This window comes from Rhizophagus irregularis, chromosome 25, assembly GCF_026210795.1.
Source record: "Rhizophagus irregularis chromosome 25, complete sequence".
NCBI lineage: Eukaryota > Fungi > Glomeromycota > Glomeromycetes > Glomerales > Glomeraceae > Rhizophagus > Rhizophagus irregularis.
This window is the reverse complement of record NC_089453.1, coordinates 3,408,050-3,429,577: the sequence shown is the minus strand read 5'-3', so window position 1 is coordinate 3,429,577 and position 21,528 is coordinate 3,408,050. Positions and strand designations below refer to the sequence as shown.

The following is a 21,528-nucleotide window of genomic DNA, read 5'->3' as shown; positions in this document are numbered from 1 at the left end:
AGTTATATAAAATATTGGGAGAAACCTTAGGATGTTATTCTTTACCCCTTTTGGTGCAAATATATAGGATATTTCGTCAACCTGTTAACATGTTAATGTGTTTTGCCAAGAAAAATTTTTTATTAATACATGCAAAAATAAATACAAATTTCAGGACTGCGCAACGTCTATGCTAATGTATTCGATTATTTTTTTTAAATTATTATTTCTTCTACACGGCGCTTCTTAGTTGCGGGTTCCTCACTATCCATTACTCTATCCTTTAATAAACCTACTATGACCTCTAAAACTTTCTTCATATCTTACGCAATTCTGTATCATCTTTTGAGAGCATCTTCTGTAAGTGAAATTCGATACTCAGTCCTGCTCGTACAGTAAATGCCCTCGGTACTATGAAGGATGAAGTACCAATCAGTTCCAGTACTGACTATGCCATAGACGTAATTCGGTATCAAATGCCTCATCAGCCTTTCGTTTTTTCTTAGTTCATCTGAAAAAACAAGCAAAGTAAGTTAGCAATACCGAATAATTAACTATAACGAAAAAAATGATGATACTTACATCACACGCACTTCGACATTGTACTAAGTTCTGGCAAATACCTATAGTTGACTGATTTTGCTTCCCCTCGGTTATGCAAATTATTTCCTCCAACATCTCACTGATAATTCTCTTGATTGCGTAGTCAACACGGCCGGTGTTTTCTTCACCAATTATGTTCGCCTGAGGGGTGATTACCAAATCATTGAGAATACTTACAGCCGTGTGTAAGATTGTAGAAATGTACTCGCGCCGCATAGCTTCATTACTATATACAACTGGGCTCATATTTTTTATCCTGCGGAGAATATCATCAATGCATAGCTTAAATTCGGGGGCGCTTTCGTTAATTGAGTGGGTGGCTGTAATACTGATATGTGAGTTTGAAATATTTTAATAAAGAACCATTTGACAGGAGATTGCTTACGTGGAATGAACTGTGGATTGCGAGTTATATCCCCGCTAACGAACTCATACTTGCTCAACACCTCACTCAAGTCTTTCTTAGTCTTGAACGACCTCAACTTCTTTTCCAGACCGAGAATAATATCAAGAGTCAACAGCTATAGTTTAAAAAAGTTGTAAAAACAAGAGTACGTTGATAACTACAAGCATACAGTTTAAAAAGCTCATTGTTATACTAAAAATTCAAAAAACCAACGTTAAAAGCTTAATAAATTCTTTTTCTTCACGCAAAATTCATATTTTCTTTCATACTTTTAAAAGGATTTTCACGTAAAAAAGTATAAACTATTAAATCACATGATGATCTACCAAATTACTTTAATTAGAATTAACAAATTTATTATAATAAAAAATATTATATGGGATTGCGTCAGGAGATAAAAAAGAAAAAAGAAAAAAGAATTTGGAGCAAGACTAAGAAAAAAAAGTATTGAAAAAAAAATAAAGATACATTATCGAAATTGAAGTTTTGAAAACAATATCTAGAACTCAGATCACACTGCCATTAAAAGAGATTTTGAATTTATCTTTCTTTTCGGCCTGAACAACAAACATTCTCGCTAACCTATTACCTTGTAATGATAGATATGCTACTTGTATTGCGGCTAACCGTCTGGAAATTGTTAGAATTTTCGCGATCAGTTATTAAAAAGACAGCGTCGGACGCTATATTATTAGCGTTATAATGGACCACGGAATTATTTACTTGAATCACTAATCAAAAGGATAAAGTCAGATGATACAGTACAAAAAAAAACAGTATAATATTTTCAAACATACATTGAGTAATATTATTTTTCTGATTTCGCGTGACATTATCCTGATGAGTAAAAGAGGATCCATCTAACTAACCCAAGGGTTTCATTTTGGGTCTCTTCTTTAAATATCTTCAAATCTGGCATTTCTTTACTGAATAAATTCTTAGAATACAATTGATGAGAATAAAAATACATACGTATATATATAAAATTGGTTCGGAAGGCAGGCTACATAAAAAAAAAATTAAACTTTCGACTACATTCAGATTGATAAATAATTTTTTTTTTAAATAGTAACAAATCTATAATCCTAGCCTTTTTATTTACAACGTGAATTAAGCTATCGAATTACTATTAAAAAAAAGGGTTATTTTTAAATATTATCACATTAAATCTTTAATTTTTTTTATAATAGACGCGTTTTTTGTACAGAAATATCTCAGTATTATTTTATTATTTTAACCAAAATATTATGGCTTTTGTATTTTAGTTTAAAGTTCTGTAAAAATTTTTATTGTTTATTAAAACTTTTTAATAAAATATATATAAAACATTTTATTTAATTTGAATGCAATGTTAAAATATTAAAAATATTAAAATTTTGGTTCTTGTTATATTTGAAATTAAAATATTTTGAAGTTCTTTCTCTTAGATTTTTTCGCGTGAAACGGCAAAAAATATTTTCTATTTAAAAAAAAAGGGGGTACAGGATAATATTTTATTAAATTCCAAGAGCGATTTACGAAATCAATTTTTTGTTGCATCGTAAGGAATTAATAAAGAAAATGTACTTTAATATGTATTCCAAATTAATTTTATTTTATTTTTTTTTAATCAGTTGTAAAAAATAATAGTGTTTAGTGAAATTAATAATGTACATAAATAATAAATAGAACCTAAATATTTATACTGGCAGTTAAAAAATTAATTTTTTCTTGGTAATAAGATTTGTTTTGTTATTTTCAAAATTTTTCTCACTATGAACATTAAATAAGTTTAGCGAAAACGTGAAAGACTAAACCGTAATTCGACATGGTTTCACTACACATTTAGTGTAACTTTCACCGGGTATCAATTAACAAATATAAATGCACTTTCCCTGTAAAAGATTTTTCTTTAAACTTCTAAAAAATAAAAAAAGTTTTTCTTAAATTAAACTTTCTAAAGTAAAAATAAAAAAAAAATTTTTCTTAAATTAATATGAGTAAGTGGATTTTGGAAAATAATAATGATATTAATAGATTTAATGTTATTTTCCACGTTCATTTGCCAGAGGGTATTGAAAAAAATGGTTACCCTATAGTTCTTGGCGATGGAAAAGAATTAGGATCATGGGAAACCCCTATTGTAAAACTTCACCAACCATTTTCTCAGAATTCAACATATTGGCGATCTGATCCAGTTATTATTTCGTTATCAAATGTCAACGAAAATAAAGTTATTCAGTATAAATACGCTATTCATATAAAAAGGTATCATCATAAACTTCGCGGGACAATTGCGTTTGAAGGAAATAGCATTCAAGACAATCGCATGTTGGATATTGAGAGGAATGATCAATTTGACATATGGAAAAATAATTATAGTTTCTCCGAAAAATATCACATAAATAATAATAATATACGCGACTTTGCCTTTGTGGATTATATTTATAATACTATCAAAGAAAATAACCTTAAAGAGAAAGTTTTGGAATATCAATATCTGTTAACTCATCACAAGGAACTTACGATACGCGCGTTAACTTTCAAATTCATTATAAATCGTGTCGATATTAGATCAAGAGAAAAACGACTTTTCTTATGTCTCCTTTTAGGTTATTTTATTTCAATGCAAGGCGAGTTTTATGAGTTGCCAGATCAATTTCCATCTGCATCATTGCTCAAGGCGCTACATGGATATAAATTAGAAGATTTACCTTCAGACGCCAAAGGCCATATGTATACTGCTATTACGTTTTTAGTCCAGAATAATGCCTTTCAGATGAAATTTGATTGGCTCATTATTTTTACAATTGCTTCTGAAGTCGATCCTAATTATGATTTCATTGAACGCTTAAGAGCTCTAAAATATTCTAATGAAAATTATTTAGCGAATTTTATTAAAAAAGCTGAAATGATTATTAGACCTAATATTCATAGTAATGAATTTGAAACTTACGTTAAACTTGCCAAGGTAAGATTTAAATATTTTTGTGTATTAATTTCGAAATTTTATGAAAATGGTTAATAATTTTTTTTTTTTTAGTGGTTGATTCAATTATGTCATAATATGGATTCTCTTTTTAAACTTTGGGATGATGTTCTTTTACATAATAATAAATTTGATGAAAGAGTTTCTAAATGTTTTACCGAACGAGTTCGAGCGAATATTTCTCATGCTGATGCTGTAGCTTTGGAATACCTCTTTAAAAGACTTCCAAAAGATTATCGAGACCGTGTCTCTGAAATTTTCCGAGATCAAGTTATATTTTTACTTGAAAGTCCAAATAGAAAGTGGACATACGAAAACATCAATTCTATTAAAAAGTTACTTCATGACAATTGTCTGAATTGGCGCAGAGACGATGTAATCCTATCATTAGAGTTAATATCTCAGTCACATACTTTAGAATTATTAAATATATTTTCAGAAATTTTGGATGATTGGTTCCATAGTGATTTTTCAGATACCAAAGAGAAAAAGATACCAAAAATTTGTGTAATGTGGTTTAAAAATCTTTTACTCAAACTTGATACAAACACAAGCAATAAAAAATTATCAAATGAAAGCAATTTTATTTTTTCGGTATTTCAACAATTAGAACTTATGTATCCTTTGCTTGGTCAAAGGATTAATATTTGGCGAGATTTAACAGCAATTGCCATAGATAGGGTGAAGAATTACTCAGAAGACCGAATCTTTACTGCAACAAAATTAATAGTACAAATAAAGCAAGATAATGTTAAAGTATTATTTTTAGAGATGGTAAAAGACATGTTAAATAAGTCTACTCTACAAACTCACGATCAGTTGTTAAACAAGATACGCATTATTTGCGATTGCAAAACAACCAAGATTCTGGACGTTCCAAACATGTAAGTTTTTTTTTGTAATAATTTTTTGTCTCTTAAAATGCTAATGCTTGAATATTTTTTTTTTTATTGTTATTAATAAATCGTTAGGATAAGCGAAGATATTTTGTATCATATTATGACTAGATTACAAAGCCAATCGACTTCTTTCAGCGCTTCAGAACATCATTTGAGTATTTTAAAAGCTAGTAACTTTTGGAATATTATATTACGCGCTACTGGAAACGTTGCAAAACTAAACTCAAACCCATTTGTTAAAAATACTAAAATCTCTATTAACGAACTTGCTGGATTACTTCTTGAAAAAGCGATAGATATCCAATTATTACAACAAATTTTAGAATATGATGACGAATATCTATTTCAACATTTTGATGCGGCTGTTGCTAAGAAAGTATTGGGAGATGTAATCGTTTCTCGAGATGAAATTGCAAAACTTAGAAGGATATATAATGATCATCAAATTCAACTCGATGTACTATCCAAGTTTTATAGCAGATTTTGTCCATCCGAGAAAGTAATAGATGTAGCTGATTATATTCGAGATGTAAAACAGAATCTGCAATGTTTAGATAAAATAAAGGTGAAACAAGTATTCTCATCAGATCATTGGGCATTTCATGAGAAAACTTTGGACAGTGCAAGACGTTGCTACAAATTTAGTCGATCTCAATCTTTTCGAAATATCTTTGAAGCTTGTATCCGGAATGATACTGCTGCAACAAAAGTAGAATATATAGCACAAACATTAATACCGATTGTGTTTGAAAAGTATAGTGTTATGTGTAAACAACTCGAAGAATGGAAAAAGCTCAAATGTTCGGATGCGTTTTTATTTTGGAAAAATGTTAAAAATATCAATGCAGAACTCGATTTAGTGGAAGGCTGTGAGAAATATAGAAGTCAAGAATTTATACAAACCCTTGAACGACTTCCAAACTGGATTGGAAAATTCGAGGAACTTGAAAAGGTTGTGAAAATCTTCGGAGTACCGCATAATGATGATATTTTAAAAGACATCATAGAACTTGGGCAAATAAATAATTTTTTCGATTGTCCTTATAGAAGTCTTTCTAACGTTAATCAAGATTGCTGGGAATTGATAAGAGTGCTAGCAAATGCTAATGATTTTATAATATTCTTTAAAAAAATTTATAAGCATGATATTAAAAATTTGATTAATGGCATTGATGAGGTTCAAGAAGATATGGTTTCACTACTTATTCAAGTCAGGCAATTTTTATTTCCTCTTATGAATAATGAAATGGGGGGTATTGACAGTTTTTTAGTTGCATTATTAAATGTTGTGAAGAAAGATCCCACTTTAGGGGAGAAGATTGCATTATTTAATTGTAACAATATAGCATTACGAAACATGTACAATAATATTCAATATCGTGAAGATATTTCGGAAAAAATTGAAAATGCTGTATTTAATGGTACTTACATTTTTACACGTGAAGAAAAAGATAATGAGTGCTTTGTTTCATTAAAATATTTTTCTAAAACTAACGTGGTAATGTATAATATGAATGACATCTTGGATTTACGTGAACAAGCTCTTTTGGTTACAAATGAAGAATTTGTTGTTCAAGTTAATATTGCGCAAGACATAATCAATATAATGTCTTCGTTGATTCAAATTGGTCATTTTGATTATAGAAAGTTTGAAAAGGAATTGCAAGGAGCAGATAATATGAAAGATTATCAGAAATTATTGAAAGATGAATTCAAAAAATGGTAAATATGTCGTTTACATTATTACTTATTAATTATCTCTATGAATTAATTTTAGTTATACAAATTAATAGGGAAGATATAGTAGACCGTGCGCAAGAAAAATGTTATTACTTAACATTCTTTACTACTCGCCAAATTTTGGCATTTTATGATTATTTCACGTCGGAAAAATTAGACAAGGAAAATGAAGAAGAGTGCAAAACATTGATTAGATTTGTGAACAGTAAAGCTCAATTACCATCACATGGAGATGTTCGAGGAATTTTAAATGGATTTAAAGATCATTTTGAAATTCTTTATGAGATTGGAAACGAATTAGAAAAAATTTTTAGAGATATTCCCAAACAATCACGTATACTTAAGGGTTTTGGACATGATATCATTACAATAGGCAAATTATTTGTTGTTACTTATACTGATAAGATACAAGTTCCAAATACTATTATGTCATTATATGCTAGTTATGGATATTATCCTGAACCATGGCAAAGTTTGATATGTACATCATCAACTACAATGGAGGAACTCATGATTTTCGTTAAAAGAAGTTTTTTTGCATCAAATAATGGATACAAAAATCGCATGTTCTGTATCATAAATTTAGAACTATTAGATTTTGAATTGCAATATAATTTTATAAACTACATCAAAATAATGCAATTGGAATATAAGAATGAAGATTATCTATTAGCCCTTCTATGTTATCAAAAATCTGAATTGTCTAATTACATCTTGGATCAATTTTCTTTAAAAGTTCAAGAGATTAACGAATTAGATGCTGAAACATTGAAGGAAGTTTATCAGGAATTATTTATAAATATAACATGTATTTCTTCTGATTTATCCGGTCAAGGGAAAACTGAGTGGATAAAAGAGGCTAGCTATTCTAAACAAAAAATTCCACTCAGTTTCCTAATAAGCGATAATATGGATCTTGAATATCTTGTAAATAAGCTTAAAGCTTGTAAACTTAAGCAGATACAAAGCTTACATATCAATATTTTATCGGCTGAATATCCTGAAGAAGTGAATTTATTTTTATTTGAACTATTTTTTAATTTAGTTTCGTATAATAATATAAGAGTTTCAATTCCCGATACTTTTATATTTATTGAGATATCATCTTCAGTAAATCGAAATTTTCTTCCAATGTTAAGATTTCCGCATCATAAACATTTATCTTGGAATATTAAAGATTTTAGAGTATCTCAAGAAGCAACAAGTTCAATTCAGATTGTTTGTCGTTATTTGAAATTATATGATCTTGGAAAAATTGATACAAAAGAAATTTTCGTTCAAGCGCAAGAATCTGCCAAAGATCCTTTATCACAAGATATATGTCAACATCTAATTATGAAATATTTTTTGAATGAAAATGATGAAAATGATAAAAATATTTCATCATTTAAATATATTGAAATCTTTGTTAATATTTTATCGAATCAATTAATTAGACTCTCGTTAAGTCAATGTTTCACAGTAAACGATTTAAAATTAAATTTTAAAGAAACTAATATCATATCGACGATTATCAAGTCATTATTAAGTACTTCAAAAAATTTCATAAATCAATCTATTAATGTAAAAACGACTCAACTTAAGTCCTTAACTCCTAAATATGAAAATGAGATTATTAAATTCGACAATTCATACGATTACATACTATTTTTTGATTCACAAACTTCAAATTCTTTCTCTGTATTATATCACGACAAGGATAAGGTTCCTGATAATATTAAATTGTTACTAAAGAGTCAAGTACCTGTTAGTCCGGAAAATTGGGAATTGGGTGATTATAATGCAATGACTGCAAATGAACTTTTATTGAAACTGGAAGCAATAGCACATGGTTCGAACAAAGAATTGTGTCTTCCAGAATATGCTTTATCCGCTGATAATCTGACGAAGATGGCCTTAATTTTTCTGAGAGTACGTGCAAGCATTCCAGTTGTGATCTGTGGTGAAGCAGGATGTGGCAAAGTAAGTATATTAAATAATTACAATTTTGTTATTAATATATAGACTATTTGACAGACTTTATTGCATTATTTAGACAAGTTTGATTACATATTTGGCTATGATAGTTGAAGTACAATTCTATACTCTTACCATTCACGCTGAAATTGATGAAAAATCTATTATGATATTTATGAATGATGCTTTGAAAAAAGCGGAAGGAGCTGAAATTTGGATATTGTTTGATGAAATAAATACGTGTAATCATTTAGGTTTACTTGCAGATATAATATCAAATAGAAAATTTAGGGATAAACCTATTCATCCAAATGTTCGGTTATTTGCTACTTGTAATCCATATTGTCATCATACAAAAGATCGATTGACGAATAAGAGTAAAATATACGATGAAAACCAAATTAATCTTATTTATCAAGTCAAACCTCTTCCTGATCAAATTTTAGATTATGTTTGGGACTTTGGTATTATAAAACCAAATTATGAGTACAGATATATTCAAATTATGGTTGAAAAAGAATTAAAAAATTATTTAGAACATTCCGTATTTTCTGAACTCTTATTTGCTTCTCAAAAATTTATACGAAAATTAGAGGAACAATATAGTGTTAGCTTACGTGATGTTAAACGAGCTATAAAATTGGTGAAATTCTTTTATAATTCTCTTGAGAATCGTCCGGTTTACAGAAAAGGACATATTTATCCGCCATCTAGTAATCCAACAATAAGGACTAGATCCTATGTTCTAGCACTTAGTCTTTGTTATCATTCTCGGTTACATAAACAAGATTTACGTAAGCAATATCGTCATGAAATGGAACAAATATTACAAAATCATAAAATTAATACTGGGGAAAACATGTTTGCTAAAATTATTCGCGAAGAACAGGAAGATTATATTAGTAGAATGCGATGCCCACCTAATGTAGTAAAGAATGAAGCTTTATTAGAAAATGTTTTAACTACGATTGTTTGTATTTTGACAAGAATTCCTGTATTTATTATTGGAGAGGCTGGGTTTGTAATAAATTTTTATTAAATTATTTGATCGTTAATTTTGCAAGCATTACTAAATATTTTTATCCTTATTTATCATATGTATTTATTACAGAACATCTAAATCTTTAGCTATTCGTCTTATAATTTCAAATTTGCGTGGATCTGATTCTAAAGATGAGTATTTTAAATCTTTACCACAGGTATATTAAAATTATAAAATTATACATTTAATAAATTTGTAAATCATCTTTAAAATTAATGTCTCTTTATAAAATAGATTTATCTAATTCCGCTTCAAGGATCCCCATTTTTGACTTCAGATAGTATAGTAAAGGCGCTTGATAAAGCTAATAGATATCAGGAAATCTCTACAAAGCAATTTCCTGTTATTAGCGCAGTTCTACTTGAAAATGGTAAGTATCATATCCAATAGTCATTTATTTTTATTTATTTAGACGAAAATTATTCAATCAATGATTTATTATATAGTCGAATTGGCTGAAGCGAATTCTATCAATCCTTTAAAAGTACTTCACTCTTTGCTTGAACCAAATTTTCCGGCCATTGGGCCAACTGTTTCCATTATAGGAATATCTAATCGTTGCCTTGATGTTAGTAAAAGTAGTCGTGCGTTACTTGTTCAAAGGTATTTTTTTTATTAAAAAATAAAATAAGTTGTTGGGATACAATTTATTTATAATTTCTATATTATCTTTATAGGCCAATATTTGATTTGGATGATTTGGTTAATAGTGTATTAAATACTAAAATTATTTGGCCTGGAGAAAGAAGTGCTATAGAATGTTTAGCTAAAGCATATTTAGATTATGTAAAATGTGGCCAAGCATCGCTTAATTTCCACGGTCTTCGTGATTATTATGCATTGATCAATCAGATTTCATTAAATGAAGTGACTCCGGAGAATATTCAAATAGCATTAGTTCGTAATTTCGGAGGAACAAAAAATATCAAATTATGCGAGAAATATTTTGGAGATTTTATTAAAATATTTAATAATAATCATTCATGGTTTTATAAGCAAATTCCAACCGAACAATTAGTTAATTCAAATTTAAATTATCACGATGGGCGTCATTTAATGATTATCGATGAAAGTGACTCAATTGTAAATTTATTAACTTATCAATTAAGAAATTTGGATCCAGTTTTAATTTTTGGATCACAATTTCCTGACGATCAGAGTGATTATTCTTATAGTGTTATGAGAAAAATCATGGTAAGTAATTTATTTGGTTTCAAAATAGAATAGATTTTATTTTGGTTTATATATTACATATATTAATATTATTTTGCTACTTTAGATGTATGTCGAAGAAGGAAAACTATTAATTTTAACGGATCTGGAAGTAATTTACGGTAACTTTATGTAATAATTATTAATGTAAAATTATGAGATCTTAAAAGAAATTTTTATTTGTATTTTTAGGAAATCTTTACAATTTATGGGATCAAAATTGTAATGCAACTGGAAACTTCGGATTTGTTACAAGGGTCACATTAGGGACATATACTACCCCTATGCTGTAAGTACTAAGTAGTTAATAAATTTGATAGATATTTTTTTGAATTAGAATTAAAATTATTTCATATTTTATTAGTCACGTTTCGCCAAGTTTCAAATGTATTATTGTCATGAATGAGAATAATTTGGCTTCAGCTGATCCTTCACTTCTTAATCGGTTTGAAAAACAAAGGATGTCGGTAAATGATATACTTAACGATAGACAAAAATTACTTGTAGATTATTTGAACAACTGGGTAAAACAAATGTTAACAACTTCGATTAGAATTAATTCAGCAACTCGGTTATGTAATATTTTTGACCAAAAGGATTTATTCGTTGGATTTAGTGAGAATGAAACACTACAAAGTTTGGTTGTAAATGTTATAATGAATAATCCTGAAGCAAACGATGATACGATTTTAGAAAAGTGCAAGGAATGCTTAATTACAATAGCCTCTCCAGATGGAATTGTAAGGTCGGAACTATCATCCTTAAAGCGAGATGAGATTAATCGGTGGAAGCATATTTATTTTTATCGACAACATCATGATAGTCTTTACGATTATTTTTATGCCTCGCTTAGTCAAGAAAAGTCATTGACGGATCCAAAAAGACAATTGATAATTATTAACACATTCTCTAAAATCAATACAGATATTAATTCTTGCCTAAAAGATTTTTTAAGATATCAATTGTATAATTTGTCCATCTTTAGAACTGAAGCTCAGTTTTCAGATTTGGTAAAAAAATTCTTTTTCGAGTCAGCAGATCAAATTTTATTTCTCCAATGTGATGTTAAAACTATTAATACAAAATGTATCAAATTAGTAAAATGCATTATTGAACAGTTTCAAGATGAATTTTTTACTAAACGTGACACAAACATGCCTATGAAGCATGTATGTGTAATATTACACATTCAACGAGGATATGAATCAGTAACATCAAAATTTACTTGTGACTGGAAGCAAGTTACTATTGAATCTTTAGAACCACCCGAGGTACCATCAATAGATCTACTGGATAAGTCATTATATGATATAATTAACTCAATACTATTTGAAAAAATAATGAATTCGACAATGCCATTCGAAAAACTTTTGCATGATGAATTATTATGGTGCTTATCATGCATAGAATATCAACAATCTGAATATTATGAAGATTATGTTAGGTATGATTTTTACTAAATAGAATTATTTTTCGATTTGAAATTTGATTAATTTCTTTCCTTTTTGTAGTACGTTGAACAAACAAATTCTAAATGATCCATACTTTGTAGAATGCATAAAAACTAAAGCCTTTGAATGGATATCAGAGAATTGTAAAAATTGGCAAGATGAAGTAGCTTCAAACAAAGAGTATTTATCAAAATTCGATTACTTTTCAATGGCTTTACAAAATTCTGTAAGAATAATTATTAAGCAAACAATTGCAAAGATTTTATATTCACTTGAAAAATTATCAGCAACGTCTACATTTTTCAATAATGAAAATAGGAAAGAATTTGATGAGGACGAATTATCTGGTTTATGGAAACGATTCTTTATGGATAATACAATTATTAATATTGATAATTTATGTGAACCAAAACAATCTATATATAAAATACCGTATTTAATTAATGATCTTGAATTTCCTTTTTCATGTTATTTTATGAATCTAATTAATTATTATGAAAAGTATTATTATGAAGAATTAGATATATTAAAACAAGTTTCGGAAAACATTAATAATGAATTGTATGAAGATCATATAGAAGATTTTAAAAATAATTTGATTTCTATACATCCAAATTTTGAATATCTACAAAAATATTCAGAATTTTATTATAATGATTTTATTAGAATTATTTTATCAATTTATTCTATGAAATTGACTAGTAAAGAAAATTTAGATTTTATTTTAAGAAATTTAATTGGAGTAACTGAAGATAAAATTATTGATCCATTTATTCTTCATATTTATTGGTGGAAGTATTCAAATGAAATTTTGATTCAATTAAAATTGGTTGAAACTTTTCCAAATATTATTATAAAAGCTCAAAATGACTTCATTGTTCACGGACAACTTGGTCAATATCTCTTTAGGGAATCAATTAATACGATTTTACAAAATATATGTGATGATAAACCATGGAAACAAGATATGGATTATATTTTATCCATTTTACCTGTAATTAAAGAGATTGATAATGATTCGAAAAAATTTTCAAATTTAAATTTATTGCTTATATGTGGTGATTTGTTTAAAATAAATTCAATTTCATCAGAAAAAATCAAAGAAATCATTTATTTAGGAAAATCTGGCAAAAAACATGAATTTATTACGACTGAAATTATCAATTTAGTTTTCAGTAATCTAAATAATAATAATATAAATCCAACTATATCATTTATTACAAGAAGCCTTAAATTTATCCCTTTAGAATCTGATGCTCGTTTAATTCTTTACCAAAATATATTTTCACGAGGTTCGTTCAAATTAATGAGTAGTATAATTATGAAAATATTTACTACTGAAATTCAGCAAAATAAACAAATATTTTTCGCATTAATTAAGAATTCTGAGGAAGCTTTGCAACTTTCAATTAGATTAAAAACTATTGATGATAATACCAAAAATATTGACTCTCATATAATGGAACTTTATAGTGAAATAATACAAACTATTTTTAATGAATTTGAATTAGATGAATTATTACTTTATTTCAAAGATTCAATTGAAGTAATTATAACACAAAAAGATTTATCTTTACAGCAAATAACTTCAATTGCATTTATGAAAGAATTTATTAACAAATTTTGGAATAACTATTTTCAAAAAAATAATTCTATATCCAAATCATTGATTCAAAAAATTAACGAAGCTTTAAAAAATATCCATCCATCTATTAAACTTATACAATCTTATTTTGTATTAAATTTATATCAACAAAGTTCGTTTGATATGGACCAGCTCGAAATATTAAAGAAAGAATTTATATGGCTTGAAAATTTTACTAATGTAGAAACAAAAAATCTTCCTAAACTTTGGAAATCAATTAGAAAAGCAAATTTTAATGACTTTTATAACTTTTGTAATAATTTAGTATTAGACAAATATCCTTTACTTTCAGTATTTTTGAAACATTATGAAAAATTAAAGTTTATTAAGTTTCTACATCCAATTATTAAATTTGTGAAAATTTTGAACTTCAAACTTGAACATCATTTAACTAGAAAAGAGGCACAAAATATGACATTTCATGAATTTATTAAAAAAGAATCTGCAGATGATGATGAATATGCTAGTAATCTAAAATTCTTATTTGAAAAATTTGCTTTTAGCTGGAATTCTATTATTAATTATATTTTTGAATATCAATGTAAAGAATTACCTTATAATAAACCAATTATGAATCTTGAACTTCCAGTAATTTTCGGACTAATTGATCAAAAAGATACTGGAATTTATTTATGTGCTATTATAGATTTTTTAATTAAATTACATAATGAATTTTTGGATAATATTAAGGTTATTTTTGCTAATAAATGTGAAAATCTTAAATTCTTTGAAGTTTTATCTTGGAATAATTTAATTTCTGAAACATATTGCATTAAATCAAAGAAGGTAATACTGGCACAAGACAATAATTTTATTAATTATGAATGGGATGATAAAATTTTTAGATATAATCAAAGAGATATGAAAGTAAAAGATGATATAAATTATATTTTTGATTTACAGAAGATTGAAATGAATTTAGCTAAAAAATTGGTTTTTAACAAAGTTTATTTTGAAATGGAAGATAACCAATTTTATATAAAAGATTTTTTATTCAAATATGAGTTATTTCATAATTTTCCAAGAATTCTTTCTGATATTAAAAAGATATTACCACAAGAACCTATTCCAGCAGACAAAATGTTAATGACTTTAGCAATGTTTCAGCCATCAAATTCTTTATTAATTTTAAATAATTCATTAAATTCAATTGACTTATTTGAACTGATATTTCATTTTGAAATAATTCTTTGTTTTATTAAAGAATTATCAATTAAAAATAATAATATACTTATTTTAAATTTTATTAATCAGTGGTTAAAATTAGAAAGCTATAATATTACATTTATAGAAGGATTTTCTTTAAAACATATTATAGTTTTTTATGAATTAATTGAAGAACAGATTGCTAATTCAATAATTCATAATATTGATGAAAAATTTAAAATTCCATTAACACAACAAATGAAGGATTCAATTAATAATATCATGAATTATTATGATACAGAAAATCAAAATCAACAACTTATTTCTGCTAAAGCATTTGCATTTGCTTTAAAAAGATTTATTTATAGGTTTTTGTTAATTGATTCTAATATTGAAAATTTGAATTTAAATATATACCTTTTAGATTTTACATTAAATTTATGGAATGATGTTGAAGAAAAATTAATTGAAAAATTGTTTCCTACTTATTTACTAGTATCACATGCTTATAATTGTTATAATTTTATTGTTGCTGAAATTGAGGTATTATATTTTATATTTTTATTTATTTTGTTTAAATGAAATTATTAATTCTTATTATTAATATATATATTAATTTATAATAATAGAAAACAGTAAATGAAAGGCAAAATAATACATCTGCATCAACTTTTAGAAAAACTTCAACAAGAACTAAAAAGTTTAAAAAATTTACAGGTTAAAATAAATTGGCTTAGTATTTTAAATATAGTAGTTATATATATTATTTGCATATTTTTTTTTTAAACATAAATTACTTTATAGTTATTTTAGAATAAAAAATTTTATTGGTATGATTTTACTTAGTACTATTTACATTATATATAAAAAGTTAAAGATTTGTAATTTTAGTTCTAAAACTAATTAGTAAATTTTTTTGGCTGTACTTTACTTCTTATATATATAGCTTGAAATTCTTTTATATTATTTATATTTTTTTGTTTCATCTTAAATTCATTTTACCATTAAGTAAATTGTTTATTTGTTCTCAATATTTATTATTATAAATATTTATATTTAATAATAAAAATGAAATTTAAGCGAAACCCATTAATTGAATGGAGTTTCTGCCCATTTATTTGCAAAAGTTACAGTAACCAATAACCAGGAATGGTACAGTCACCTCAGAAAGTATTGCACTATTACTTACAGATGGAGGTCATAATTATTTGGCCACTATGATTATCCTAGTATCCAGTGATCCGAATTTGATAAATAAAAGCTCATTGGATTTGTCACATCAAGATGAGTCAAATGTTAGTTGTGTCATATTTTTAGGATCAATAAATGCCAAGATATACCTTAAAACATTCTAATTTTTCAGAATTCTGAATTTCACAAAATCAGGAATATCTCACTATTCAATGGTCCGATTTTGATGATCAAAGGCTCATTGGATTTGTCTTATTGAAAGGCGTTGAATGATAGCTGGATCATGTGTATAACATTAGTATATCACGGGTTAATATCCAAAACGTCCAAAATATGTTTTAATGCACACTTTAGCATATATTGATTCTAGAGGTATGTGCCAATCACCATTCAACTCATCTTGATAAGATGAATCCAATGAGCCTTTGATCATCAAATTTGGATCACTGGGTGTCAAGATAATTACAAGTGGCAAAATTATTATAACCTTCATCTTAAGCCAAAAATCAGCTAAAATTAAATAAAATTGCAACTACTGATTTACCAATAAATTTATTTGGTTTAAACCAAGTAAAGAACAATTAGAAAAGATCCAATATATTGCCCAGAAGTGTGACCACCTTCCAAGAGCTGTAGGTGAACTTAAAGCTGTACTGAAGGAAAAATAAAAATTTAAATAGTTCTGTTTTTGAAAAGGCTGCCACCCTGGCATTGTGAAAATTTGATGTAGTATAGGAAGCAAACTAGATATAAACTTTTTATTAATACATATACTAGTGGAAAAATATGAATATTTTTATTTTTGTCTTAATTTTCAAATTGAGCGATACTTTCCGAGGTGACTGTACCTATAATAGTGATTATAATACTATAAATTTCATTTGAATTATAAGAAGTGCCAATATTAAGTTTATTTTTGAACTGGAAAATTTATTAAATAAATTAAAGAATTTTTCTAACTATCACGGGGTGATGATCACTGGTGACTGAAATTATGATGATCGACCAGCATTAAAAAAATATAGTACCGGTAAAAATTGATAATTTTGGCCAACGGTGATGAACACCCCCGGTGATTTGAAGTAAAAATCTAAATTGAATTAAATTAATAATTATATTAATAATGTTTCATTTTTTAAAAGCACTACTTTGTTAATATTACAGTATATTTGCAGAATTGCAGATGTAATTAATTTGTAATATATCTTTTCAAAAATGTAGAACAACTTTAAGAATAGATTGAGAAATGTAAAATTTATTAAATAAATACGATTTGAAATAAACTATTAAAGAATAAATATAAAAGAATAAGAAAAAAAACAATTAAATTTGTATCAGTTTATAAGTTGCAATAAGTATAAGTTATTCAAAAATATAAGTTTTATTTTATATAACTATCATGCTTTGCTATACAAACTAAATATCAGCATTTTTGATATAAAATTACATACATTAATTTTTTTTGAAAAAAAAAAAATATTTCATGGAGCTCTCCAGGCTCTGGGAGCGTTTCTAACATGTGATTAACAATCATTAATGATTTAAAAAATTAAAAAATTAAAAAATTTCCTGGCTATTTAATCAGCTGCAATTTTGCAAATTAGTATTCTGAACAATCCACGTCTACATTCCAGCTGAAAGAAACGACGAGAGATTACAAATATTATTAATGTCCAAAATAATTATTCTGGCTATTTTGTAGTTATTTTTGAAAATAAATACCTTTGCATGATAATTATATTTTTCTAGAGACATTTTTTTATAATTATATGGATTTGTCTTATTATTATACAAGCTATAGTTTCGTAGTTATCTGTTATCGAAAATATCATGAGTCGCTTAATATTAAAAGAGATAATAACTTCTGTAATATCTTTAAAAGAAGTATCATCTTCATCTTCCTCAGCTTACTTTTTTTATGCGAGTTTAATTTTTGAGCTTATAAAAGACTGTAATACTGTAAATACCTTTTTTGCGATTAATTTATATAACATTTTAATTTATTTAGAGTTCTGAATAGGTCAAGTAATATTGGATGACCCGTTTGAGTTGACTTTGTTATAATTATTTTTTTTATTTCTTTTACAGTTTTTATCTGTTAAACATATATTTTTTATTTAATTTTTTTATTTTATTTATTTATTTTCTTTTATTCGCAATTCTGCAAATGAAGTGTCGATGAAAAATTGAATTTATATATCAAGTAATATATTACATTTAATTAATAATTGAAGAATCTTCATTATACTAAAATAAGTACATTAGAGAGCAGGTAAAACATTTCGTTCATGAGCAACATACATCCATGAAATGTTGACAGTTTAACTTTTGGTCCAGTTCTATTTGCGCGTGTAGCTCCTGTAGGACTATAATAACGATAGACAGTTAGTTGTCTTTATACACTCCTATGTACGAGTTCTACTAGCTATAAAATAAAAATAAAAATAAAAAGAAGGTAGGATCAAAACATTCGTTTTTGGAGCGAATTTCAGCTTGATCAATTCTTACAATATTCAGAGGAGCACAGCTGATTCATAAATTCTTTCACTTTTAATATGACCAGGTATTTATTTCTCGCTAATTTGGAACAGTGATCCATAATAAGCATTCCTACGTTTCTTTACAAGAAGGAAATTGACTGTTGCATATACTGTATATACTATATAACATGGATCAGTTTCTTGTTTTTAACATGATTTAGGTCTTCTGTTTTAAATTGATTAATAATGTGCAATACAAGTTTAGCAAGGGAACTCCATCTGAGGCTATAAAGTAGTAAATAGTACCTTTTTTGTTGGCGTAGTGAGACATAACGTTTAGTATGAATGATGACATATCGATTTTCATTTAATCATAATTTAATAAAATGTTAATTTATGAAAATTGAGAACTTTCTAGAAAGAAAATTTATGTGGAAAGAATATTCTTCAATGACTTCTGGTAGTACTTCGATTTGTATCTGGTTCAATCCAGATTTTTTTTCAGATATCCAGCTTTCATCCAATCCAGTTTGTAAATTGGATGAAAAATACCTAATTTGTACCGAAATCCGGTGAATTTGTGTTTTTGTTTTCTCATGTAAACACCATTTCTAAAACTTAAATTTGATAAATGAATAAAACATAAATAAAACTTTAAAGAAATGTTAAAATAATATGTTGAGACAATGTTAGGACTGTTTCAACTTAGTTGTTTGTTTGATGACCAGATTTTTTTAAAAAGTCTAGAAGGAAGTTCAATTTGAATAAAAATACAATTGGGATATTATCACTTAATAGTGTCAATAAGGCAACTCACTCTAAAAGACGATAAAATCAACATCGGTGTTAAACAAACAGTACAGTTAGGTAACAGCTTTTAAAATAATACGTCAATATTTGGCATGCTGTACGAATAATGTATGGGCAGTGTGGCGCAGCAATTTTGATTTTTAACTGCGAATCGAAATTTTTTTTTAATTTGATATGTTTTGTTTATAATTGTACAATAGTTTCGATAATTCAGGAAAATTGGAATTAAAATTTTATTAACTCGATATACACATAATTTATAATAAAGCGTCACTGATCTAAATTTTATCTGGAAATGTGCTTCTATTGCTTCGTGTGGTTATGTTTTAGATATTTGCATTTTCCTGTTCGTGAGGATAAAAAGAAATTGGTGATTTATGTTAGTACAAACAGTTACTAAGTTGTATAAAAAAAATACCTATTATGTAAGATTATATAGATATTCAGTACTGTTGATCATTTTCCAAAATTCCGTACCGTACCGACCGTACCGTACTATATTAATATTAGAGCTAGTACAATATGGTACAGTTAATTTTTTTTTTATATATCCAAATAACTACGGACATTAATGTCCAAATAACCACCATAGTTAAATGGACATTGAGTGTTCAAATAACCACCATAATTAAATGGACATTGGTGCCCAAATAACCACATATAATATGGACATTGATGGTACATTAAGATAATCGACAGCTTTTTCTGTTGTTGCTGAGGACATTATTTGAGACAATGATTTTTTTTTTTCTTAGAAAAAATTAATTTATTATACTGATTTGTAGCCACAGCCGTATGATAACAAATACCCTTATTTGGCAAAGTAATATGTCATGCATTTTTCATTGTTTTAATTGATTTATATTTATTTAGCATGATGATTATTTGGACACTAATGTCCATTTAACTATGGTGGTTATTTGGATTATTGGATATTAATGTCCGTATTTATTTGGACATATAAAACCGTACTGTACTGGCTCTATATATAATATATATGGTACAGTACGGAATTTTTGAAATTTTTTTTGGAGTATATTGTAAATTAGTACTGTACGGTAATACAAATTAGTACGGACGTTCAAAAAAAAAAATTAATTTTTAGACGGACCTTAAAAATAAATTTTGATTTTTTCGTACTAATATTTTACATTGTAACATCATGTGATCAAATTTTTGAGATGAATATGTTGCACACAATATTTGAGTAATATAATAATTAACTACTCTTCTAGTAATAAAGTAATATAATAATTGTGTAATGATCAATCTGATTAATTTATGAATTTGTAATATAATGATTTTAACGTTCTGTCATCGTAAATATCTCTTTTAATTTTTTACTTCTTTGCCACATAATACCAAAAATTATATTTTGTAAATGCTAAATATGGTTGTCTAATTTATATATAAAATAAAATATGATAAAGAATTGAAAAAATTAATTATAAATAAACCAATAAAATTTAGTTATTATTTTAATGGCCAGTTTTATTATTATGGAGCTGAATATATTAAAGGAATGAAAATTTATAAGCTTATCTTCAAAGAATTTTGTTAATTTTATAATTTAACATTGAATTTTATAATTAGTAAGATATTTTGTTAAAAACAATATTCGAAGTTGCACAAAAATACAAAAATGCAAAGTCGTACGATTGTACGAAAACTCAAATTAGTACGAAAATTTTAAAACTTTCGTACGTACTAGTATAAAAAAATTGATTAGCTGTAAATGTACGTACGAACAATAAAAAACATACGTACGTACTAATTTGCGTTACCGTACGGTCCTATTTTACTCAATACCTTTTTTTTTTGGGAAATTTGATCAACCCGTACCGTACAATTCGTACTAGTACAGAATATCCTACTATCGATGGAGTAACGGTTTTGGTATGGAGGAAAGTAATTTCGTTACCAAACTTTAGATTGTATTTTATATATTTATATGTTCTTTATCATATAATTAATAAAGTATCTCATTTTACCAAAAAAAA

At 26.6% G+C, this 21,528-nt stretch overlaps 2 protein-coding genes across 2 annotated transcripts; one reads left to right on the top strand and one right to left on the bottom strand.

Moving 5' to 3' along the window:
* Window positions 1–486: 486 nt before the first annotated feature.
* Window positions 487–1,907, bottom strand: OCT59_017136 (uncharacterized protein; the record flags this gene model as incomplete). Its single annotated transcript, XM_066146165.1, has 7 exons — window positions 487–490; window positions 562–571; window positions 810–902; window positions 968–1,103; window positions 1,202–1,209; window positions 1,578–1,618; window positions 1,858–1,907. 7 exons carry the CDS (start codon window positions 1,905–1,907, stop codon window positions 487–489), a joined length of 342 nt encoding a protein of 113 aa, XP_066003886.1.
* Window positions 1,908–2,963: 1,056 nt separating this feature from the next.
* On the top strand, window positions 2,964–15,769 carry OCT59_017135 (uncharacterized protein; the record flags this gene model as incomplete). Its single annotated transcript, XM_066146164.1, has 15 exons — window positions 2,964–3,449; window positions 3,747–3,938; window positions 4,011–4,840; window positions 4,928–6,577; window positions 6,649–8,557; window positions 8,631–9,568; window positions 9,663–9,750; window positions 9,828–9,963; window positions 10,040–10,196; window positions 10,271–10,787; window positions 10,873–10,927; window positions 10,998–11,094; window positions 11,170–12,249; window positions 12,317–15,590; window positions 15,677–15,769. The coding sequence occupies 15 exons, from the start codon at window positions 2,964–2,966 to the stop codon at window positions 15,767–15,769; spliced, it is 11,502 nt and encodes a 3,833-aa protein (XP_066003885.1).
* Between the last annotated feature and the right edge of the window lie 5,759 nt (window positions 15,770–21,528).